At 55.3% G+C, this 25,139-nt stretch overlaps 1 protein-coding gene across 3 annotated transcripts in view; it reads left to right on the top strand.

The window, feature by feature from the left end:
* The window catches only part of PTPN5 (protein tyrosine phosphatase non-receptor type 5), a 54,840-nt gene extending 33,280 nt beyond the window's left edge, over window positions 1-21,560 (top strand). Inside the window, exons 1-13 of one of the 3 annotated variants that reach the window (XM_030333470.1) lie at window positions 7,043-7,171; window positions 7,330-7,523; window positions 8,101-8,208; window positions 8,456-8,533; window positions 9,017-9,258; window positions 10,444-10,633; window positions 12,995-13,079; window positions 16,777-16,856; window positions 17,041-17,178; window positions 17,670-17,780; window positions 19,618-19,778; window positions 19,870-19,983; window positions 20,400-21,560. In XM_030333470.1, the coding sequence (XP_030189330.1) occupies window positions 7,350-7,523; window positions 8,101-8,208; window positions 8,456-8,533; window positions 9,017-9,258; window positions 10,444-10,633; window positions 12,995-13,079; window positions 16,777-16,856; window positions 17,041-17,178; window positions 17,670-17,780; window positions 19,618-19,778; window positions 19,870-19,983; window positions 20,400-20,493 (1,575 nt within the window). In that variant the 5' untranslated portion in view covers window positions 7,043-7,171; window positions 7,330-7,349 and the 3' untranslated portion in view covers window positions 20,494-21,560. Of the gene's footprint in view, window positions 1-7,042; window positions 7,172-7,329; window positions 7,524-8,100; window positions 8,209-8,455; window positions 8,534-9,016; window positions 9,259-10,443; window positions 10,634-12,994; window positions 13,080-16,776; window positions 16,857-17,040; window positions 17,179-17,669; window positions 17,781-19,617; window positions 19,779-19,869; window positions 19,984-20,399 lie in introns of those variants that run through there. The other 2 variants (XM_030333465.1, XM_030333464.1) reach the window with 2 other exon arrangements.
* Window positions 21,561-25,139: the final 3,579 nt, after the last annotated feature.

Raw genomic sequence — 25,139 nt, 5'->3', positions numbered from 1 at the left:
GCTCTGCTCTTCACCAGCTGTGATGGCCTTGGGCAAGTCACTTGGCCTCCTGAACTCCTGGTGTCCTGTCTGTGAAAGAGGACAGTCCTCTCACCTATCTCATATGCTGGTCATAAGGCCTGAACGGGTTGGTATTTGTAAAGCAGTCAGGGAGTGCTAGATGCTGTGCTTTGCTAGGCTGGTTAAGAGGAAGGACAAAATCGGGGCGCCTGGGTGGCTCAGTCAGTTAAGCGTCTGACTTCAGCTCAGGTCACGATCTCGTGCTCCATGAGTTCAAGCCCCGCATTGGGCTCTGGGCTGATGGTTCAGAGCCTGGAGCCTGCTTCCGATTCTGTGTCTCCCTCTCTCTCTGACCCTCCCCCGTTCATGCTTTGTCTCTCTCTGTCTCAAAAATAAATAAACATTAAAAAAAAAAAAAAGAGGAAGGACAAAATTGAATTTTGTGGCTTGGAGGAAGCAGAGCTTGTATAGCCCAAACCTCACACCCACAGGCTTGCACTTTGTATTGATCTGAGAACCAGGGTCCCTAGCTTGAAGCAAGTCACTGAGGAAAGTTCTGGAGAATTCGGCATCAGACAGGAAAGAGAATAGTATAGCTGTCCACCCCCTCCTTTGTGGTACAAATTTCTCACCTTGCTTGAGGTGAGTTCTCAGAACATCAGCTTTAAAACCAAAGTCCCACACATAGGGTAGTTTGATTATCAAACTCTAGGGGGCCTAAGGTGCAGGTACCCTCTTGCTGCATTGGCCTGTGCGCTGAAGGTCAAGGTAGATGGTTTCTTTTCAGCATTCAAATTTTCCAGAGCACCTAATGCGTCTTAATGCATTCACCGTCTCATTCTCAAGTTTCCCTCTCTCTCTCTCTCTCTCTTTCTCCCCCCGCAAGGCCTCAGGGTAGCTACTTTTTTTTTTTTTTACATGACTGCTGAAGGTTTCCAGAGCAAGCGTCCAGAGAGAAGCAGCAGAAGCTGCGAGAACTTTTCTAACCTAGCCTCAACGGCCACTCATCACCTTCTGCCACATTCCCATTTTCAAGGCACTCATCTAGTTCAGGGGGAAGGGACATAGACTCCACTCCCATCGATGGGAAGAATGTTGAGGAACTCACAGACACATTTGAAAACCACCACAGGAATCAAGTTACACGGAGGTTAAATGGCCTGCCTAAGTCACGTAGCTGATAAATGGTGAGCACCCATGTCCTATTCCAGAATCTTCTTAGGCCAAAATTGGTTTCCTTTTCCCAAGCCATCCTGCTTGCACTGCTGGGGAATGCAGCAGTAAACAAGACTTGGCCTTACCCTCGGCCAGCTTCCCATCTGGAGTACTTAACTCACTGCCAGCCCCAGTTCTTGTCATCTCACTACCTCCTTCTAAGGGTATGTCTGCCTTCTTGCTCGCTGATCAGCAGGACTCGTGCAGTAGACGTGTTATAGGGAGCCAGTGCAGACTTCCAGGACCCCACACCCACCATCAGTCTGCCTTTGCCCAGAGAGGCTAGATTTTTTTTTTTTTCTTTTTTGCCAGAGCTCTTCTCACGCCCAGGAGTCCTGCTGGTCAGTGGTAGGATTGAGACATAAAACAGCCTCAAGAGCCTAGGACAGGTGCTTGGTGAATGTCAAATGAAAATGTTGTGTTGGGGAATCTTCTCACCCTCCACCACATCCCCTCTGACTCCTAGTTTGCGTTTCACACCCACCCCCCCAAAAGGCAGAAAACGGAGACCATCACTCTAGCCTCTCCCAGGGGGGGACAGAGTCCATGGCAGTGCCCATGCCTTTTGAGGCCAGGTTGTCCCTCTCCCAGCCCAGGACGTCACTGAGGAGTGTGATAGTTGTGGTGGCAGAAATAGCTGATTGGGCCTCTTCCTTCTAGACTCTTCCACCCCTTCTCTGTTCCCCTGGCAGCACCTACCTCCCTTGGTTCTACATTCAGGGTTTCCCCAAACAAAACCTCAGAATAGGCCTGAGTGGCCTGCCATGCCTCATCCTCTCGTGGTTTCCAGATCTTTCTGGGAAATAGCAGAAAGATCATGGGTCGCGGAGGTCCACAGACCTGAGTTCAAACCCCAGTTCTGCCACTTCCTGGCCCTGAGTGAGCCACTCCCCTTCTCCGTCCTGAGCTTCCCTGTCTGAAACTAGTAGACGAGACTAGATGCCCCTTGGGGGCTGTCAGCCTCTGACTGTCAGCAATTCCAAGAGCCTGGTCGGGACTGAGCGTGATGTTCTGTTGGTCAGGGCCCCCTGTGAGTATGTGGGCATGGCTGAGAAGTCACTCGTGGCCATGTTTGGGGAAGGAAGAAAAGCTGAATGGGACAGAACCTCCTTCGTCATGTAAACAGGAACAGGCTGAGCCAGCCTCCTGTTCCAGTTCCGGTGGGCTGGCAGCCGGAGTGCTGGAAGGATGAGTCACTGACAGCAGCAGCCTCGGGTTCTGGAGCTCAGGCGGCGCCAGCCCCAGGGCACATGGTAGCTGCAGAGTTGAATGGTGGGATTCAGGTGCTAGGTGACAGGAGAGCGATCAGAGGGCTTCCATAAGCCCGGGGTAAAATCCGAAGGCTGTTTGCTTGCAAGCCTTACCCAGGGGCCCCAGAGCTTTGGCCAGGGATACTGAGCACCTGCCTTCCCATGCTTCTTCCCTCCATACCGTGTGGCCATTGAGGATCCGTCAGGGGGGCTTGGGCACAAATGCTGCACCCCACCCCCTCCCCCATGCAGCTGGTTAGGGTTCAGGATTTTCCCCAGACGCAGGGACTCCCTCCCAGGCTCTCACCGCCTCTCTCTCCTTTGCTGCAGTGACCCTTCCTGATAAGCAGTGTGGCAAAACGGAAGGCTCGGTCTGTGTCAGGAGGCCCTGGGTTGGAATCTCGGGTCTTCACTGACTTGGGCGAGCCATTTGACCTCTGTAAGCCTCGATTTCCATGCCTGGAAAATCCCCTTCACCCTGCGCAAGAGGCAAGCCCGTGAGGAGCCCGATGTTAAATCACTGTCAGCAAGCTGCCTCTGAGTCAGGGTTTCATGCGTGGCAGAGCAGCTACCTCGCTGTGAACTATTGAAAAGCCAGCCCTTGACACAAGCGGCCGCCTCTCACCGACAAAACGGGGCCGATGATGAGAATGTCTACCTCACGGGGCTGCCGAGGGAAGCAAGCCTGCCTGGTGAGGTGACGGTGTCGCGCCCAGAGCGGGAGAGTGACTGGAAGATGGGCAGGGCAAGAACAAGAGTGACCTCATCTCTAGGAGAGGGACCAGGAGCACGGTGGTCCTTGTCGGCCGGCGACTGCTTTTTGTTCACTGTTGTGTCCCCCGGAGCCTGGCCCGGGGCTTGGCAAAGTATACAGTTGGTGCTCAATAAGTGTGTGTGTTGGACTCATGGCTGAATGAACAGAGACTAAAAGAGAGATGAGTTCCCAGACCTGTTCTCCACCTCCCCTATTTCCACTACTTTCTATCACAGACCTCTACCCCAACCCCGAGATCAGAGGTTCTTTACGTGAAGTCTGTGGATCCTCTCCAAAATTATATGCAGAGTATTCTGTGTGTTTGGAAATGTACCTTCCTGGGGCGCCTGGGTGGCTCAGTTAAGCATCCGACTCTTGATTTCAGCTCAGGTCACTTCATGGGATCGAGCCCCACTCGAGTCTAAGCCTGCTTGCAATTCTCTCCCTATGCGCCTCCCCCACTCTCGTTCTCTCTCTCTCTCTCTCTCTGTCTCAAAATAAACTTAAAAAACTGTATCTTCCTGAATTAAACATCCGCTTTCTGCCCAGAAAAACTTCTCAGTAAACTCTGCTCTGAAAGGTGAACGTCTCCCAGGTGCTGAGTGAATACCCATCAGTTGGATTCATCTGGCCCCCAGGACTGCCAGGTGCTCTCTGGATCTCAAAACAAAACAAAACAAAACAAAGACCAGCCTCCCTTTTTCTCTTTGAGATGTGCATAGAGGACCCAACCAGCCTGCAATTTTTTTTAATGCTCCCCCCCTCCCCCCGCAAGGTGCAAGGCAGTTAACCTGCCATCTTTCGTATGGAAAAGTGATGATCACGCATCATCAGGGGGTTTGTCTTCTGAGTGCCTCTTACATGCTGGGTGGGTCACAGAGCTGTGTATATACTCTCTCACTCTCTTGTATCCCACCTTGTGCATTTAGGTGTGACAGTCAGGGCCCAGAACCTAGGAGTATTAACGAGGCCTCATGGTATCTGAACTCAGAGCAGTGATCTCTTCTTTAAAATGTCTCTTTCTCTATAAATACATACACGTATCTGTGTACATGTATGTTTGTGTATGTATGTGCATATATGTAGCTACATATCATTGCATGTATCTATTGGAAGAAATTTGTAATACGTAAACAATGAAAAAAATCACCTTGTCACCTCCCCTTCCAAAGGACTGTTGTTAACACCTGGCTTCGGTTGGTCCCACTTACCACGTACAACATTTATTGAGCACTTACTGTGTGCCAGGGGTTTGCTGGGCCGCATGCTCCCCGAGCACTGTCACATGTTAACATCTCATCTTACGGTGGGTATTTGCCACCTTCTTACACGCACGTTTATGCTTGCTTAATTTTTAAGGCCAAGGAGATCATACTGTTTTGTCACCTTGCCTTTCTCCATGCCATCGAAATTTCTTTCCGTGATATTAAATATTCATTTACAGGATCTTTTGTAACAGCAGCATGTTTTATTGCAGGCGGGTTCCGTGCTTCCCAGACTGGGGTGCGTGTACCCCTGAGGGCAGAGCCACAGGATAAATTGTAGCACATTTTCCTGAAGGAGAAATTTGATTCGAAGCTTTGGGAGGGGAAAAAGCCCATTATTTTAATATCAAAACAAGTACAGATATACCGTAGTATAGAACACAGAGCACCCATGAATTTTCAAACAGCAAAAGCCCAACATTGCGTGTTCCTCTTATTCCACAAAGACCCATGGCCCCTCTCTGAGGATGGCAGAAACACCCGAGAAGCACCAGGTTCTAGGTCGAGCCCCTCTTTTTTGCAGAGAAGCAAACTGAGACACAGGGAGAAGAAGGGACTGCCCGAGGTCCACAGAGTGTGACTGCAGAGCCTAGCCAGGTGACCCTGTACCCCTCCCACCCTTCCGTATGTGGCACCACACTTCGACTGCATTTTCTGAGGGTGTGAAGGGAGACCTTGCCACTTGAGTCATCCAGCCTCTGCTTCTCAACAGAGGAAACTCTCGGCTTCCTGCATGATCCATCTCTTAGCAGCGGCTTTTCCTTTTTCACCTTGCTGGTCAGGATCTGAGCTGTCTGCTCATGTAGGTGGCCTCCATGGGCAAAAGTGGATAACCTTCAAAAGTAACTACACTAGCACTTTGATCTTCCACGAAATGCACTGGATGAGAGGCACGTATCCACTGGTCTGTTTCACCCATGAGACTGGGAGCCTGGCGACGGCAGGGGTTATGTGCTAACATTGTTACCATCATCTGACATTTATTGAACGCTGGCTGGACGCCAGGTGCCATGCGGAGTGTTTCATTTATAGTATTGACTCTCTTCATCATAGCTTTCCAAAGAAATACGTGGTTATCCCCATTTATCTGGTAAGAAAACTGAGTGGAAACTTAGCACTTGCCTACCATCATTCGCTCATTTGGTAAATATTTATTATAGACTTACATGCCAGGGCTTTGCTAGATGCTGTGGGCAGTCGTGATGAACAAAACCGACACCACTCCCACCCTCATGGAACTTACAGACAAGTGGGAGAGAGGATATTCAACAAATAATTTTACAAACCAAGGCCAGTGCCGTGTAGCCCGGAGCCCGTCTATATGCCTCAGTTTGAACCCACCTCAGCCACTTATTAGCTAAGTGACCTGGGGAGAGTCTTGGACCCTCTCTGGACCTCCTCTTCCTCGTCTATAAAATGAGGACAGCTGGCATACTGACTTCATACGAGTGCTGTGCAGAGTGAACGAATCCACATGTCTAAAGCACCCACAGCGGGGCCTTGCACATTCCACATGTGTCCTTGCTGGTGGTGGTTATGGAGAGGCACGTGGTGCTAGGTAAATGTGACAGAGGAGGACCTACTGTGGGTGACATCTGATTGAGTTCTATAAGGTGAATAGGAGTTAACTTGGCAGCGTGTGGGGAGTGGGCAGGGGAGGGAAGCAGGATGCTGGAGGGATGTTCCGGGCAGAGGGAATAGCGTTGGCAAAGCACAGGGGGAGGCGTGGGGAGCGGGGCAGGTAGGTGAGCTCACCTGAGGCGCTGCAAGGAGTGTGGCTGGAACACATACGTGGGGGGCCATACCAGGTCAGCATCTAGGAGGAGGGGCCTGTGATAGACACAAATACAGCCGCCACCAGGACCTGGGCCCTTGGCACCACACCGTCGATCCGGGCCATGGAAGACGCTCAGGATGCGTCCAGTGAGCGAGCAAGCACACGGCCAGAAAAACCGTTGGCCTCACGTGATCTTGGCTGTGGGTGTTCTATTAATCACCCGACTAGAAAAGGGGTCCATCGTCCTATTGACGCAGGGCTGTATGGACAGCCCCATCCCCACCGCCAAGCTATCACACACCCACTTTGCTAGTCCCTCTCTTCTTGGCAGTAGATTAAACCAGGTGGGTTCAAAAGAGGGCGTCCAACATCTGGGACTCCCTAACGTGGGTGCTGACACAATCCCAAACTTTAGCCGGCGCCTCAGATGTAAGCCAGTGGTGATCACACGTTCATAGTAGCGGAGCCCCGTGTCGAAATTATCTGAGAGGCACAGACCCAGGACTAGACCTTTGATACCAATTCCACTACACCAAGATTTTCCTCCACACCCCACGGTGTGGCCTTGAGGTGGCGAAGGGCCGCGTGGCTGTGATCTTGCCCAGGGTCCAGCCTCCAGCCTCAGCCAGGGGGCATGGACCCCAAGAGACACGAATCCGGAGGGCGGGCGTGGGAGGGCTGTTCAGGGTCACGGCCTGGTTACGCCGTGTCTTTTTTTTCCTCTCTCTCTCTCTCTTTTAATTGAGTGTGAGGTGGTTGTTTTTTGTTTCCTTAAGAAATGGAAAAGAACGGAGCTGCGTAAACACGGCGATGCTAACTCCCTGAAAAACCTCCTGCCATTTTAACTCTGTTACTGGAGAAATAAAAGAGAAATAATTTGTCCACCCACACTTAGCTCTTTCTGACGAAGGTAGGTGAATATTGCTTTGCTAATCGAGGGTGACGGCTGGAAGTGGAGCCACGCTGACTGATCCCAGATTGAGCGGAAGCCACAGCAACCCCAGAAGGAGCGGCCCGCCGTGGGTCGGCAGGACCCGAGTCACCGGGCGCGTGTCCCGCCTTCCACAGGTCTCCCCCAGCCGGTAGTGATGGAGGCGCTGGACCAGGCCGAAGGGCTCGCGGACTCTCCGAGAGAAATGCCACCGCCCCCACCGCCTTCACAGCCCTCAGAGCCAGCTCAGAAGCCACCACCTCGAGGCGTCGGGAGCCACTCCCTCCCTGTCAGGAACAGCCTGTGCCTGTTGGCCGCCTCCCAGTTCCTGGTAAGGATATCCACAGGCCTTACAAGGGCCTGACTGAGGGCAGGTGGAGGGACTGCCCCCCCGCGTCCTCCCCAGGATGGCCACCTGGGGATCGTGGGAGGTGAGGGGCCTTCTCGGTGTCCCGCAGTGACTCCAAGCCTCGGGCTGGTGTGTACAGGAGGCTGGAGGTCTCAGCAACAGCCTCAGCAGCTAAGACCCTCACAGCCTGCCTTCCCTAACCCGAGAAGCAGGACTTGAGGCCTCCCCAGCAGCCAGGCCTTCAGGGGTCTCTCTAAGAATTTCCCGTCTATGGAGATACATCTCTGGGAAACTTTTCTTTTTTTCTTTTTACGTGGGTACCTGGTGGGGGTCCCTTCTGGGAAGGGTTTTATCTTGGCGCCCTCCAGTCAGCTTTTCTCCAGGGAGAGTCCTGAGGCCTGCTCTGCACACACAGTACCTGGGCTCTTCCCTGAGCTCTGCAGTCTGGACCTTGGGGGGGGGGGGGGCCAGGTTGAGGCTGCAGGTGAGCTCTGCAGGGGGACTATGGGGGCCAGGAGCCCAGGGTCCAAACTCAGTCCGCTCCCCCTGGCTGCCCCAGCTTGCCTGCGGGGTGCTCTGGCTCAGCGGCTATGGCCCCATCTGGTCACAGAATGCCACAGACCTCATCTCCTCCTTGCTCACACTCCCGGAACAGCTGGGACCCATGGTGAGTAAGCTCCAGGGAGCTCCAAGGTAGGAGGGAGCGACTGGGGACCTCCAGCCCCACCAACCCCTGGATGGGGCTTCTCCGAGTTCAGAAGATACTTCCATGCCCCTGAAACCCATCTCCCTGCTCCCCACCCAGACCTGGTCAGCAGCTTTCAGAGCCTCAGTTCTGTCGCTGCCGGAATGAATGAGAACTTGGCCCCCCGCCACCACCACCCTGTGGTGACTGTCTGTCTCATGTTCCCCAGGCCTGGCTGGGCATTGGGACCTGGGAAGTCCCCAATCTGCTGCTGGTTACTCTGTCTGTGATCCTCATTACCACCCTGGTAAGGTACCTCCTGGCCTGACCTCCGTGCACCCCTCCTCTGACCCCGAGGCCCAGTCCCCCCCAGCTCCCACTTGATTTCCGAGCTAGATGTTTCAGGTCGGGGCAAGGACAGGGTATCTGTGCCCTTCCACTGGTGAGCCCAGCCTGGGTTGAGGGACACCTTCTTCTTGAAGATGGGTTTGCGATGTTCTAAGCTGAGGGAAGGACTAAAGCCAGAGAAGACTGGTGTAGGAGCCCCACACCCCACCGAGAAGACCTCAGTCCACAAGAGACTGAGGGTTGGGGGAGGGTGGGGGCAGGGAGTCGGGTGGGGACTGGAAACTCTGATCTAGGTGAAGGGCGGTGCTATGCAGACAGCTTCCAGGAGAGCAGGGCTGCTCTAGACTCATTGAGGGCAGGGGACTCCATCTCATCGACACCCCGTCACTCAGGGGCCAGCTGACACGGCCCCAGGTCCACGATGCTGTGTCTTCCCAACTAGGTGTGGCACCTCCTGAGGGCTCCCCCAGAGCCACCCGCCCCACCGCGCCCTGAGGATAGACGCCAGTCCGTGAGCCGCCAGCCTTCCTTCACCTACTCCGAGTGGATGGAAGAGAAGGTCGAGGATGACTTCCTAGACCTGGACCCTGTCCCTGAGACTCCTGTGTTTGACTTCGTGATGGACATCAAGCCGGAGGCCGACCCTGCCTCACTCACCGTCAAGTCCATGGGTCTACAGGAAAGGTGGGAGGGGTGGAGAAGGGGTGGGCTCTATGGGCTTTTGAGCTCTCGGCTCCCCATCAGAAGGGCAGACGCCTGACTCTGACTCCCAGGGCCCAGGATAGAGCTGGCCTCTTAGTTTAGCCAGTGTAGACACATGCTCGTCAGGTCTGATTCCTATAGATCAGAGTGCCCCAAGGTAAATGCTGAGAAGTGCCGTTAGTGCACACGAGCGCATAGGCATATACAGGTGTATGTGTGTGCACGCTCACACATACGCTGCCGTGCTCAAGTAAGTTCGGGTAGGTTCCCTTATTACAGGACTTGTCAGGGCCTGTAACACGCTTGCGTTCATTGTAAATCAGCAAGCGGGTAGCGTGTGTTATTCCTCAAAGTCTGCTGACCACTCTGCTTTTATAGAATGTCCCGGGGTATTCCCCAGAACATACTTTGGGAGGTGTCAGCCCCTTTTCAGAGCCTCGTTGGGTAAGCTGGATCACACCAGGTTTGAGTTCTCCACATGATATCTTGGAAGAAGCCCTGGACGAGGAGTCAGAAAACCTAGCTTTTAGTATCGGCTCTGCGATTCCCTTACTGTGTGAGCTTGGGCAGTTCTTGTCCCCTCTCTGGGACTCGCTTTCCCTTTCTATGTGGTCAGCGCCCTTCGACTGTTCTGTTGACGCTTTAGACACCGAATGGGGTAGAGCCTGTCCAGCGCAGACATCTTTGCTGCTGCTATGCAGCCCCGGGACTCCGTCTTCCCCCGACAGCCAAGGGGCCTGGCCTCTCCTGGATGAGATTTCCATGACTCATGGCCAGCGTCAGCCAGGACTGGCGGGACCAAGGCCATGATGCGGAGGGTAGAGCGTCGCTTCCCTGCTCTAGTCAGGTGCCCTCCTCATGAGCTTTCTGGGGCCACAGGGCTGGGCACTGCCTCCGGGCAGTGACAGAAGAGAGTCCGGGGACGGCTGTGTTGAGGCCGCCTTGGATGGAACCTCTGGAACCGGGGCCCCAAGCCCCCCACCTCAGTTAGCATCTCCATTGCAGGAGGCAGGAGACGGGGAATCAGGCCTAAGCCCCAGAGCTGAGACTCATGCTGTTCCCGTCAGGGGCGCTGTCACCCTCCCACTCCTCCCGCGGCCACCCTTGATCTCTCCCTCCCCACCTCCCCACCCCTGAGACTCACTCCCCCTTTCCCGGTCCTTCCAGGAGGGGCTCCAATGTCTCCCTGACCCTGGACATGTGCACACCAGGCTGCAATGAGGAGGGCTTCGGCTATCTCATGTCCCCACGTGAGGAGTCAGCCCGCGAGTACCTGCTCAGCGCCTCCCGTGTCCTGCAGGCCAAGGAGCTTCACGAGAAGGCCCTGGACCCCTTCCTGCTGCAGGCAGAATTCTTTGTGAGTCCTCCCGTGCCAGTCACGCCACTCTGGGTAGACCTTTCTGCTCACACCGATCACACACCTAGCAAGGCAGTGGTGGGGGTGCCCAGAACCCAGCATCTGATGGATTTGTTATTTCCTTATCAGCTCTCCCACCATCTTGGGCGAGCTGCTTCCCCTCTGAGCCTCCGTTTCCTCACCTGGAAAATGGGGGTAGAAATCATAGGAATGTTGCAAGGGATGAAAGACATGGCTAATGTGTGCAGAGGGCTCCGCTGGGTGACTGGTGCTCGGTGGCGCCCCCAAGTCCTCACTGCCCACTGCGATGCTTTGAAAGTCAAAGAATGCCTTCCTTCTGACTTCCTGTTTTCCCTCCCTTCGCCCGGCTGACATCGCCAAGCGTCGTTCATCCTCTGACATCCCTCCAGTCACCCCGTCCCCCTCTAGACCCTTTGCAGCAGCCTGGTCCAGCTGCCTCCTGTGGGATTTTGAGGGGCCCGATAAATGACATTTACCTGCTTTACCTGCCTGAGCCCCCAACCAGTCATCAGCTAAGACGTAATGACAGTGTCTCCTTTATTTTCGTTGATGAAGGCAAAGTGTGAAATGAGGCTTAGGTGTGTCGTAATAGTGAGCTTTCTAATACTGACCCCCAGAATTTGCAGATTTTCTACCCACCCCAGGTGGTGCACCCCACACCCCATGGGGGCCATCCCTATGTTTGTTTCTCTGCAGGAGGGTCCCCAAAGGAGGAGGAAGGAAGGGCTTGGGTCCAAAAGCTGATTCCTCACTCAAACCTACCCATCCGGTAACTCACCAGTATGGGCAGGAATAGGAAAGAGGCCTTGAGTATTCGGGGAAAGGCCAGAGGGATGGGGAAGCCATGAACCTCCCTCAGCTCCCCTTGCCCAGGCCACCTTGTCTCCTACCTGGACTGGATGGCCGTTTCCTCTGTGAAAACCGCAGTCACTCTCCGACCCACTGCTCCACATTCTCCAGGGCTGGGCATCGCCTGTCTTATCCGAGTTGGGCTAGCCCAGCCTCTTTGTTCAGCCCTATGCCCCCCACCCCTAGAGCGACTGTCCACTTCAAACTGGACCACCACCTCCCCCTACCCCCGGGCTTCTCCTCCCATGCCTGTACTCACATCATTGCCCCACTGGATGCTTCCAGAAAGCCTTCCTTAACCACCCGAGCCTCAGTTCTGCTCTGTGTCCCCCATCATCACCTCCCCTTGAAGAAGGGGTTTGAATCCTCTCTGGTGTTTCCTGTTCAGTAGATTGTTGTTGATTTTGCCCAGAGAGAAAAGAACATGGCCTGCACACTCACTCCGTGGGCACTTTTGGACACATTGGTTTTGGTTTTGGTTGTTTTTTTGTTTTTTTCGATTCTCACAGTAACCCAAGAAAGTGAATCTTTCTCAATACTTAAAGCCCATACTTACTATGTCCAAAAACTGTGGACACTGTGAAACTACGTGTAGTCAGGCGCTGAGCAGCGGGGTCAGATGGAAGGGGGGGGGGGGGGGAGAAGCCCGAGGCACTGGGGAGTCATCCCGGAGAACAGTGGGGAGGGGCCAAGAGGTGAACTTACAGCCTAGGAACTGTTTGGACAGGTGGAGAGGGGTGGGATCAGGGCTCCCGACTAGCAGAGTCAGAAGGCACGCTGGGAGCTCAGACCTGGAGCGGGATGGAGAGGGATGTATTTGCAGCACAGAAGAGACCTGCCTGTAACTAGAGAGCAGGTCACTGAGAACAACCCGCGGTAAACAAAGACCAGATGCAAGGCGACCTCACACGCCAGGTGGAGAAGTGTGAACTTGGGGCTCTCGACACAGAGCATGATTGGGAGGTGCAAACATATCCTTGGGAGCTCAGAAGGAGGCTCTTTTCCCAGGGAGAATCGGGAAAGGCTTCTTGGAGGAGATGGCATTTAAGGTGGACAGGACAGAGGATGGGGTGGATGTTGACCACAAAGAGTGAGGCACTGCCTGAGCTCCTGCGGTGGGGACGCCCTGGGTGGGAACCCAGATCCGTGAAGCCGTTCAGGTTGGCTGCAGCGCAGGGAGTGTGATTGGTCAGGTCCCTGGTTCTCTCCTTGTTCTTCGTTCGGCAGCCATTAATTGAGTGTCCACTATGTGCCAGGTTGGCCCTTGATCGACTATAATAATAACATTTATTATTTACTCACTACGTGCCAGGTGCTATTCTAAATGCTTTTTATGTGCAGTGACTCATTTAATACTAAATGTTTACTGAATGAAGGCATGCACTCAAGCAAACGTCTGGACTAGAAGTTAGGGGCACACCGGTGCCTGGATTCCAACGTCTGTGAGAGCCAGCCCACAGCTGCTAACTCCCCCGTGTCCTCATCTTGCAGGAAATCCCCATGAACTTTGTGGATCCGAAGGAGTATGACATCCCTGGGCTGGTGCGGAAGAACCGGTACAAAACCATCCTTCCCAGTGAGTACTCGCTGCCCCAGAAGGTGAGGGCAGGCTCACCCTCACCTGGGTGCCCCTTGCCCTGAGCTAGGCCTTCAGGGTCACGAGAAGGAGGGAAGGAGGGTTCGGGGGTACCGAGTGCCGGGAAAGTCTCCCTGCTCAGGGCAGAGGTTAGTTCTTTCCTTCACCCTTGCCCTGGCTGTGCCTGGCTCTGGAAACACAGAGAGAGTGAGGGTCGTAAGAGCTCCTAGACGGTGCGTGGTGACTGGAGAGTATTTTCACTCTCTTTTATCTCTTCAGAGTGGGCAGATTTTGAAGGGAGGAAATGAGGGCTCCGAGAGGTTGATTGGCTCATCCACAGTCACGCAGCCAGGAAGTTTCAAATTGGGCCTCCTTGACCCCGGAACTGGACTCTTTGGTCTACCTTGAGTTGACTTTGTTCTGATTGTGAGTCCTCTCACGGGAAGGGACGGCCCACAAGGGAATGAGCTGCCTGTCAGAGGGTGAGCTCCACGTCACTCAGGGTGTGCAAATGAAGCTGCATGGTCAGTCCCCTGGCGGGTCTGAGAGGGACAGTTAGACCAGGTGACCGAATGTTCCTCTTTCAGCCTGGGGTGTCATTTTCGGATAACTTTCATCAAGCCCCTGTCTGCCTGTCACCCCTGCCAAGTTCAGGCCCCAGGCCCCGAGGCTGGCTTAGGGGGTGACGTGTTGGAAGTGAGTCCCCACCAACCTACTCTGCTCGGTTGGTGGAGTAACGAGGCTTTAAAAAAGCAGTTTTCCCATCAGCATCTCCAACAACATGTAAGATGTCATGACTTATTTTTAACTTTTAAAATATCGACTTGTGGTTGCTATGGTTACACAGTCTCTAGGTAGTTCCGGTTAAACAAAGCACCATTTAAGGCCAGGATGCATTATTCAGGGCTGCTCACCTCGTCCCTCATCTTGCCACCCTCCAACCAGGCAGCCCCGCGTGAAGGGAGGGGCTCGGGTACCCCAGAACCGGGGGCTTTGCTGGCCACTCGGAATGACCCCTGGGGGAGGCTGGGAGCCCGGCCATCGCTCCAGCGGTCCCCACTGGATTGCTGAGAGGCCCTGGGCCACTTCCACCATGCTCTGAGCCTGCACGCCCTGGAGCTCAACAGAGAATCCTCTGTGGCCAGCAAGAATTGACCCTGTGCCTCAGAGCCCAGGATCCGCGCGGGGGTGTGTGTGACAAGAGGACACGTCAGGCTTGGCAGAGGCCCACCAGATCCAGGACACCCCGAGGCTTGTTCTCTCACTCGTTTGGCCCACATTTGCTGAGCCCCTACCCCAGGGGATGAGAATTCAGGCATGAATGAGACACAGGGAGTTCACCGTCTAATGGAAGAAACATCCGTGGACAGTTACTAGGGCAAAGTGACTGGTAACCCAGCTGGCAGCACTGAGGACAAGATACAGGGGAGCGCTTTCTGTCCGTTTGCCACTGTGTCCCAAGTACCAAAATAGTGCCTGACACATAGCAGACATTCTGCTCCTGTTTGAATGAGGGAGGGAGGGAGGGAGGGAGGGGTGGGAAGGATAGAAGGAAGGGAGGGAGGAAGGGAGGAAGAGAGGGAGGGAGGAAGGAAGGAAATCTCGTATCAGCTCTCCCTCGCCATCCTCACTGCCAAATGACTCTTTGGGGTTCAGGGCTTGTATGTTGCCCAATTCCAGGGGTGCCATTTACATGGACTGCCCTGACATAATGCCCCTGGAGTTGGGCTGGGCAATAATCTCCTGGCTGGTCTCCCCTCCTGTCCATCATCTACCATTGTCCCCGAAATGGTGCAAAGCAGACATCCAGGCATGTCATTCTTCTCCTTTACCCTGTCATTGCCACCTTTATAATCCTCCGGTTTAGGTCCAGCCTTATAAGCCTTATAAGACCCTTTGTCATTTGGTTCCTCACCACCTCATGTCACCACCCCCCGCCTGGCCCCGTGCATTGGCATCAGACAGAATGGTGTTCCCTACCCCTGCTCCTACAGGGCCTTCAGACCCAGCCTGGGTGCTTTCAGACCACACGCTGCTTGTCTGCCTGCCTGGCACTTGGGGGCAGGGACCGTGTCTTGTTTGTTGGGGAGTCCCTATCCTCCAGCACAGTGCCAGGCGCGGAGGCAGTATTCAGTGGGGTCAGTAGAACCATTCCCGTTCCCACAGTGGTTCTTTAACGCCAGAGGCCCTGGTGGCTGGTCAAAGAGGGGTGTGCCCACTTCTAGCACCTAATCTGGGCAGGCAGGGAGGTGGCCCCTCAGCACTCCCCGCTCCTCTCTTTTGCTGGCCACCCAGAGTCTCCTTCATGGACCCTCCCTCCTCCACCCCTAACCTCTCTGTGCCCCTGTCCACAAGGGGGCCCCACCCCCAGATCACCTGCCAGGACTTCATGGGAGGGAGAAGAACTCGCCTCCCCACAAAAGGTCCGGAGAACGGAGGCTTGTGAGGGTCACCTCCTGTTTCTCCTACCAGGTCTGGGATCCTCTCGACCTGTTAACCTACAGGGAAACTTGTAATAATGGCAGCGATCACAGCTACGTGCTATGCGATACAGTGCGTGCTGGGCTAAGTTACTGGCCTGAGGACACCTGGATACCATTCACTCCTTTTATTTTTACAAGACCAGCGGGGCCATGACGGAAGGGATGTCTCCGGTTCACAGACGCGGCACAGGGGAACTAAGGCAATCGTGCCCGTTGGCACTCGTAGCACGTCACAGAGCCAGGACCTGGACCCCGCCCTCTGGCTCCCCTGTGCTGCCTCGGAGAGCCCCAGACTGTATGCCGGATGTGCCTGTAGTTCAGCCTGTAGTTTCTCGGGAGAGAAACCGAAGCCCGGAGAAGGGCTAAGACCAGTGAGCTGGTGACAGAGCCAGACCAGAGGCCAGGGCCCCGGGCCCCCAGCCAACTCCCTGCCCGCCTCACATGGCCTCCCCGTCCCAGTCCCAGCCTCTGCTGGCTGACAGAATAGTCAGTTCAGGGAGGCTGTAGCTGGAACAAAACAGATTCTACTCCAAGAAGAGGAGCAGGAGGTTGTGAGAATCTGCAGCTGTGGGATTTGACACGGGAATAGACTGGGAGAAAAAGGAAAAAGCCCTCCGTGCACACGTGCACCTGCTGCTAAGACCCTACCATGTCATCCATCCCTGGGCTCTCCCTTGGCTCTCTACCCCCAGATCTTAATAGCTCTTTATAAAGCACTTGACGGTTTACCTCGCACTTTCACAGCTGTTTTCTCGTTTAGCTTCCCAGTAACGCTGGGAAGTGGGCGTGTCTACCCCCCCGTATTACAGATAGGAAAGTCGAGGCTTAGGAAGGACGTGTGCTTTTCAAGTGTGCACAGCACGTCAGTGACCGTGCGTACCCAAACTCTGCCACCCCTGCCGACCAGGATGTGCACTGTAGGTAATTCCTTTTCTGGACTTAGCTCACTCCTCTCCAGAACATGACGCACAGTGAGCCCGGGGCAGCTTAAGGGACACAGGCAGGGGGCAGGCAGTGACGCTATGGAGGTGGAGACCCAGGGTCACGGAGACGGGCCTGTGTTTTGCTAGCGGGTAGGCGAAGGAGGAACTTCAGGAGTCCCAGGAAAAATGTGGGTGCCTGGAAGCTGGCCAGATAAGGTGAGCCCTGCACTAGAGGGGTGCTGCTTCTGTCAAATACCAGCCTCACCTGTCTCCCCCCCCCCCGCACCCCAGACCCCCACAGCAGAGTATGTCTGACCTCGCCAGACCCCGATGACCCTCTGAGTTCCTACATCAACGCCAACTACATTCGGGTACGTAGCCCCATCCCAGCGACCTCTCCCTGAAAGGGAGCCCCAAGCCAACAGGATCTGACCTCCAGGCTTGCCCTTAAGCCAGCGTGGCTCCTGCCAGCCCCCCGGGAAGGGCCTGAGTGTGGGGACTGGGCCCAGGGAGCGCTGCGTCCGACCCTGATAGCCTGGACTTGGCTGGCCACAGGGCTACGGTGGGGAGGAGAAGGTGTACATTGCCACGCAGGGACCCATCGTCAGCACGGTCAGCGACTTCTGGCGCATGGTGTGGCAGGAGCAGACACCCATCATCGTCATGATCACCAACATCGAGGAGATGAATGAGGTAGGCACCCCATGCCACTGCCAGGCGTCTGCTGCTTTGTGCCCTCGGCTAAGCATCTTGTTTCCGTATGAATCCTTACAACAGTCTCGTGAGGGTGGTAGTGTTCACGCCACTGCCAAGAGGAGGAAATGGGAGGCTGAGCGAGGTTAAGTCCAGGCCCTGCCCTCTCCACCTGCCCGGCTTATGCTCTGATCGGGTCCTGCCTCCCTGCCCGCTGGGGCCCACTCCGGCTACTTCTTTACCCGTAGTAGCTCATTTAATCGAATCCCCACTAGAGTGCTTCAGAGTAGGCATCACTTCCGGTTTCCAGATGAGGAAACTGAGGCTCAAAAAAGGGAAGTAACGTACAGGTTATGAAGCTGAGGTTTGAACTGCCGTCTAACTGCGAACCTGTTGTCCTTTTATGTCTTGCCCTGCTGGCCCTGGTGGGGCACTGGGGAAACCGGGTGGGGAACTGGGAGTGTATTGCAGCCTGGTCTGGGCCCCTGCAGAAGTGCACTGAGTATTGGCCGGAGGAGCAGGTGATGTACGACGGAGTGGAGATCACTGTGCAGAAAGTCATTCATACCGAGGATTACCGGCTGCGACTCATCTCCCTCAGGGTGAGGCCAGGGACTGGGCTGGGCCGGACTGGGCCGGACTGGGAGGATGGGGGACAGGACCATGACCGGGGGCCTCCACAGATAACGGGGTCTGTAGCTGAAATCCGGGCCTCTGTCACTCTCAGGATGTACTGATAAACAGGGATGAGGGAGGGGTGAATGGACTTGGGGGCCAGAGGCAGGACCAGATATCAGTTGTATTTTATGCTCTTGGGCTCTCTCTCTGTCTACACTGTCATTCATGATGCCTTCCAACTCTGCTTCAGATACACTCAAGTCCAGAACTGCCTGGGTAAGAGATCTCCAAACAACCTCCAGTCCTTAGAATTGAAGGTCCGTTAGAACTTTGAGATCCTGTAGTATTCAATCTGTCCACCAGAGGGCAGACACTTCTTGCTGCGTTTGGGTTGCACAGGAAAGTCATGGTTACACAAAAAGGGAGAAAAAAAAAAGGAAGACATACAAAATGTGAGCAATACAAAACAGCCCAAAAGAGTGGGGGGGAGGTATCCTCCCACCCTGAAGTGGTGCTTCTTCTAGGCTCAACATAAGAGAGGAGATTGTTCCTCTGGAATCCTCTGGATTGGGTAGAGCCCAATGTAATAACCCCAAAGGCTGGGAGAGGTGAGCCAAGTGCCAGGAAGCTTTCTGCTTCCCCAGAAAGAGAGGCTGAGGTGAGGTGAGGGCTGCCTCATTGTCACACTGCCGTGGGGAGTATTTACTTTTGTCCGTGAGTCCCTGAGTCTCTGCAAGAAGCCTCCCTACGCCTGGTTCTGGGTGGGTACTGGGAACACAGACTGTCCAAAGCCTGGACTCTCTCCTAAAGGAGCACCCCTAATGGTAAGTACCAGGCTAGAGACTGGCAAAAACATAGAAGAGGGCCACTCCATTAGCCAGGGTGTTCAGGGAGGGCTTCCTGGAAGTGGTGGTGCTGAATGGAGTTGGCAGGATGAGTAGGAGTTGACTAGGGGCAAACAAGGGAGAAAACATTCCAGGCAGAGAAAAAAGTTAAAAAGAAAGGCACGGAAGATGGAATAGCTCTGTGTGTGTGTGTGTGTGTGTGTGTGTGTGTGTGTGTGTGCGCGCGCGTGTGCGCACAGCAGAGGTTTTATGTACAAACCATCTGGAGTGCAGGAGCACTCCAGATTGAGTACTACCCGTGTTCGGGGGTAGGAGACGGGCCTGGAGGGCTAGGTCCTATACGGTGTGTCTCATTTGCCAGACTGAAGACTAAGGAGAGTGGGTTTTATTCGGAGAGCAACAAGGGCCGTTGGAGAGTTCTGAGCAGGAGAGCAGCGTGTCCAGATCTGTGCTGCACACGGACCACGTTTGGCCACTGTGGGGATAGAGCAGTCAGGGAGGAGGGAGAGACGGTGGAGACACGATAAAGGGCGAAGCGGAGGTGGAGCTGGTGGAGAGGCAAGAACACTGACAAGACTTGGGGGTGGTGGCAGGCGAAGCGTAGTGACGTGAGCGGGAGAGCCCCCAGGCTCCGGGTCATGAGACTGAGGGGTGACCCGGCTGTTTAAGATAAGGGAGCAGAGGACAGGAGCAGATTGGAGAGGGACTCCCTGCCTCTCTTGGAGGACCCTGGAGTTGTTGAGGCAGAACGGACCAGGGAAGACCAGTTGTCACTGAGCAGCTTCCACTACCAAGCTGGCTGTGGGTCTCTGATGCCACTGAGCAGTACGAGCAGCACGGTGTAGGTGGCAGAGGCCGTGGGTCCCACGCCGGGGTCTCCCCACTGTGTTCTCGCTGCTCCCTTCCCAACTTTGGGCTGCGCTGGGGACTCTAAGAGTTCACATGTATCTGGGGTGGGTCTCTGTCTCCTGGACAGAGCGGGACCGAAGAGCGAGGCCTGAAGCATTACTGGTTCACGTCCTGGCCCGACCAGAAGACCCCAGACCGGGCCCCCCCACTCCTGCACCTGGTGCGGGAGGTGGAGGAGGCCGCCCGGCAGGAGGGGCCCCGCTGCGCCCCCATCGTCGTCCACTGCAGGTGGGTCCTCCCAGCCACCCACCAGGGCAGCACAGCCTCCCTGCTCCCCACGCCGGTCTGTTCCTTACCCCAGCGTCCCCTCTGCCCTCAGTGCAGGGATTGGGAGGACGGGCTGCTTCATCGCCACCAGCATCTGCTGCCAGCAGCTGCGGCAGGAGGGAGTGGTGGACATCCTTAAGACCACGTGCCAGCTCCGTCAGGACAGGTCGGCCCGTGCACAGGGGTGGGGGCGCATGGGGAGAGACTGAGGCACGCGTGGGGTGCGGGGCAGGAGGCCCCACGGCACATGGACGTGCTGGCGGATGGGGAGTGGAGGACACAGATGGGGAGAGGAGCTGGATCCAGACAGCTGCTGGCTGGATGAGGAGGGGAAAGGAACCCAGCTGGGGAGGGGGGAGGGGGGCGGGGTGGTGGGGCGCGTCCTCTCTGTCCCTGCTGTGTGCGCCAGAGCTGGGCAGGACAGGAAGGAGCAGAGGGACGTGGCTGGCAAGGGTTGACCCCTCCGCGCTACACAAAGACCAGGCCCCTCGCGAATGATGGGCAGTCGTGGGTTTGGGGGCACCCTCCCGCAGCCCGTCGTCTCTCAACCATCCCATCTCCGCTGTGCATCTCTGCCCGCAGGGGCGGCATGATCCAGACATGTGAGCAATACCAGTTTGTACACCATGTCATGAGCCTCTACGAGAAGCAGCTGTCACGCCAGTCCCCAGAGTGACTGCGCTCCTGCCCCGAGGTCCTCTGGGCACCGCCCAACCTGAGTCTGGGCCCTCCCCCCAGTTACATGCGGGGCCCTGCCTTGGGTCCCCGCCTGCCCCCCCGTCCCTGCCCCTCCTGCTTCCTTCTCTCTAGTCTGTTCCTTCCTCCTCCCTCCTCCGGCAGCCTTGGCCTGGCCCCTGCTCCCCGACATAGCTCTTCCTACTGTACATACTGGGGACTGGGGCAGGGTGGGAGAGGGATGTGCCAGGCCAGGCCTGGGGCCCCGGGGCCTGACCCATGCCATGCAGACCTGGGGCCTCAGTTTTTAATGATAGTTCCATTGCTACTTGATCCAAAACGTTTCTGTGCCGCAAGCGTCCCGCTGTAGCGTGTCTGTCTGTCCGTCCATCTCTGCTGTCTGTACCGGACACTGTGTCTCCTCGGCCCGGGGAAAGGGGTGATGAGCTCCAGCCCCACAGTAGCCCAGGCAGAGGCGCCTGCCCTGGGCCCCCACCCCCACTTCCCACCCGGCAGATTGCATTTTGCCCCAGTTACTGAGCTCGGGATGGGGAGCGCCTGAGGAATGGGCCGAGAGATCTCAGCTGGGTGAGAGGTCTCTGGGTTGGGGTGGGGGGAATATCACAGCCAGGATGACCTCTTGGTGTCAGATGCCTTCAGGAGGCAGTGACCAGCCTGTGAGGCATTGAGGAAGCAGGGGACGGAGGGGGGCTGTGAACCCAGAGGACCTGAGCCCTGGTGGGGGGTGGGAGAAGGGGGAGCTCTGAGGGTGGGGTGGGGTCTGGGCCCCAGATCCGTGTGGAACACTTTTCTGTGTCACCGTGGGAAAGCCTTCCCAGAAGTCTCGCTGCGTGTAGCTCTGCGTGTGTTCCTGTGTCCATGCGTGTGTTGAGAGCCCGTCAGTCGGGCGTGCATGACTCTTGGCAACATGTGTTATCTTGGAGCCACGTGTTTTTATTGCTGACTTTAAATATTTATTCCACGGCAGACAGAGACATTTGGTGTCTTTTTATAATTTGCTCGTGGTCATTGAATAGAGCAATAAACGGAGCATTTTGAGCAAAACTAGCCTCCTGCGTCCGTATAATTGCCTCTCCCCTCCCTGCCTCCCTGTAACCCGGTCTTTGTGCATCCTCTACACACACACACACACACACACACTCAAGGTCCCTAGCGCCTGGTCTCTGTGCACCCTCTACACACATGCTCACACAACACACACACACACACACACACATGCACACACACGCAGAGGCACACCCTCCAGCTCCCTAGTGCCCCCTGTGGAGATTGGAAGTATGGGCCAAATCCATTTGATTTTGGCAGGGTCTCCTGCACCCTCACCTCCAACCCATCCAGGAGGCCTGGACCATGAGGAGCCTCAAGGCCAGGTATGGGAGGCTTCCAGAGAAGGCAAAGTGTCTGGAGGGCCACCAGCTCCGACAGATGGGCCAGAGAGGCCAAGGCTCGGGCAGGGAGACTTTCAGGTCACACCCAGGCTCCTCCCTGTAGGCCAGCCCACTTATCCCATGAGCCCTACAGGTCCCAATAGCAGCTGCAACCTGGACGTTTCCCTTATAAGGCCTGGGCTGACAGTAGCCTCCCCCCCAAAGCGCCCAGGGACTCTGCCCCAGGGCTCAGATCCTGAGCCACCCGGACACTCCTGCTCTATTCTTACCCCTGCCCTCAGGGATGCAGCAAAAGTAGCTGTGATGCTGCTGCTGGCAGGCGGGGGTCACTCCAGGGCATGGGAGGATCCAGGGCAGGGCTGCTGACCGACCAGTGAGTCCTTACAAAGCACCAGAACCTCATGTGTGTTGGTAGACTGTCCCAAGCGTGCAGACAATAAGGAAAGAACGGGGAGGGGCTTTGAACAGCTGGGATGCAGGTCCCAGAGCGGGGGATGGGCATGCTCTCCAGCCATCCGCCAACAGGAGGGTAGGCCCTCTTACCCTCTACCTGGATTAGAGAAGGATCGAGCTATAGGAGTGGGAAGGGGGAGGGGAGCTAACATGTCTATCTCCTCCTCCAGGGTGGCCCTGTGAGGCCACTTAAGCCGTGCAGGCACCACACATAGAGTCCAACATGAACGGTGCCCCCTGGATGTATGCGAAGTGGCAGACTTCCCTGACTCCGGCCCCACTGGACTGTGCACACATGTACATATGTGTATGTATGTGCGTGTGCGCACACACACGCTACCCTGAGCCCCTCAGCTCAGCGAGGTCCCGCCCACCAGCAGTGAGAACCAAAACCTCTGGCGAAAGAGAACAGGAAAAGTAAGCCTGGACCACCACCCTCAGTCTCCTGCCCACACGCCTGGTCCCCAGCATTTCCTCCAGCCTTGGCTCCAGCCTTACTTCCCCCCTCCCCTCCCCCACCAGAGCAGCGTGCCAATCTAGCCGGGGCAGCTGTGGAGGCTCAGTAAGGGATCGCCCCCAAGGGGCCAGACATTTAAGGGACCGGTGACTCCACTGTTGGGACAAAAGAAGGAGACTTGCCCGCCTACAGCCCAGGCGTAGCTGCACCCCCAAAGCCCTGGACACAGCATTCAAGGGTTAGGAGGGACAGGTCACACAAAGGTAAGGCTCCCCTCTTTCCTCAAGGTAAGGCTCCCCTCTTTCTTCAAGAAGGGTGCAGAACCTGCTACCTTCGGAGCCCAGAGCAGGACAGCCAGAGTAAGCTAACTCGTGTGAGTTCGCTCCTTGGTGGGGGGAGCGGGGGGTCCCAGGTAGAAACTACAGGTGGGTAATCGCACGAAGGAAACTTTATTTGCAGCAAATCAGATCGTGGGGAAAATCTTCCAAAGTCGTGACTCCCTGAACGAGGGTGAGTAGGTTTCTTTTATTTAGGATGAACATTTAGATGGGGAGCCATGTCGCATGCACAGGCGAGCAGAAGGTCAACGCCTGTTCCTTAAGGAAACATGCCCATATGTACATTGTATGTTACGTAAATGAGGCTGAGGCTCGTTGGGTGGAGATTTTAGTATCATGAGGAGGTAAAGGTAACTGTAGGCCACGCCAGGGTCCGTCTGCACAGGTGTGAGTCAGGGTAGGTGTTAAGCTTAAACTGGTCTGGGTGGTCTGGGCCACCAGAGCTCCTGTCCAGGCAGTTGTTACTGCTTGGGGTTGTTTCAGTTTCCATCACAGGATATTTTGCCCCGCAGGTCTTTTGCCTGAGTTAAGAGATAAGCTGGAAATAAGTCATACAGAGAAAGATACCATATGTTTTCACCCTTATGTGGATCCTGAGAAACTTAACAGAAGACCATGGGGGAGGGGGAGAAAAAAAAAAGAGAGGGAGGGAGGCAAACCATAAGAGACTCTTAAAAACAGAATAAACTGAGGGTTGATGGGGGGTGGGAGGGAGGGGAAGGTGGGTGGGGGATGGGCATTGAGGAGGGTGGGTGATGGGCATTGAGGGCACCTGTTGGGATGAACACTGGGTGTTGTATGGAAACCAATTTGACAATAAATTTCATATTAAAAATAAAGAAGAGTTTAAGGAAGAATGTGGGACAAAGGTCAGTGGAACCAAGCAGGTGAGCAGTAAAGGTCAGCTCTTGGGGTCTAGCTGGTGACAGTCTCAGAACTCAGAGGTGGAAATAGGCCAGGCAGAGATACGGGGGGGTGGGGGAGATAAAGTTTAGCCTCAACCTTCCTGCCCAGAACAAGGCCCTTTTCAGAAGGGCAGTGGACTGGGAATCAGGAGGCCGGGATTCCAGGCTGAGTGACCTTGGACAGGTTATTTCTCGCAGACATCAGTTTCCTCACACACAAAGTGTAGGTGGAAAACTGCCGTGCTGGTTAAACAAAAATGGTAGGAACATCCATTCTTGGAAATACTGTGTAGTTGTTAGAACGAGGAAAGCCCTCATGAACCGATACGGAGAGATCTCCAAGATGGATTCCGTGAAAGAGAAAGGGCGGAATAGTGAATAGTGTGTACCTGAAGTGTAAAGAGGGGACGAGGACAAAAACATACGTGTCTCTGCATGAAGGAGCTCCAGAAGGAGCTGAGTGACCACGGGTGGTTCGTGTTGGGGGAGGGCCGGGAGATGGGGCCTCAGGAGGGGGCCTCTTCATATGGATGTGGATGTTGTTTCACTTATTAACGATGAGATCGAATTACTGATTTTTTTTAAAGAAAAAAAAAATGAAAGAAAACCTCAGCCTCTGTCTTTATCGAGTCACAAGTGAAAGCAGGGCTGCAGACACACACTCTCATCTATCCGTCTTAGCATTCCACTGATGCCAGGGGTCCCCAGGGCACAGGAGGAAAATCCCCAGCTTCCTTCCAAGGCCCACTGCAGTATGGCTTAGTCAGGAAGTTCCTTCTTAGGTCTGACTTCATTGCCTCCTGATGAGACAGCTAACACTGCCTCCCTAGTTCCATGTAGCTATGAATACGAATCCCCAGCTCCCCCTGGGTAAATCTCAGCCCTACATTCTCTCCCCCTGAGAACTTGGAATGGTTTGCGATTACTTGGTGGGTGACAGGCCCACTGGTCCTTGTAACCAGTCTGGGAAGGTGAGATACAATGGGAAGAAAAGACAGGCCGGAGAGAAGCTTGCTGCCCTACTTCTCCTCATTCTCTCCTGTGCACAGTCGTCTCCCCTTGTGTTCACCTGCCCCGTGTCTTCC

Source organism: Lynx canadensis, chromosome D1 (assembly GCF_007474595.2).
Source record: "Lynx canadensis isolate LIC74 chromosome D1, mLynCan4.pri.v2, whole genome shotgun sequence".
Classification (NCBI taxonomy): domain Eukaryota; kingdom Metazoa; phylum Chordata; class Mammalia; order Carnivora; family Felidae; genus Lynx; species Lynx canadensis.
Note: the sequence above shows the minus strand (reverse complement) of the source record. Positions and strands in the feature narration are given on the sequence as shown.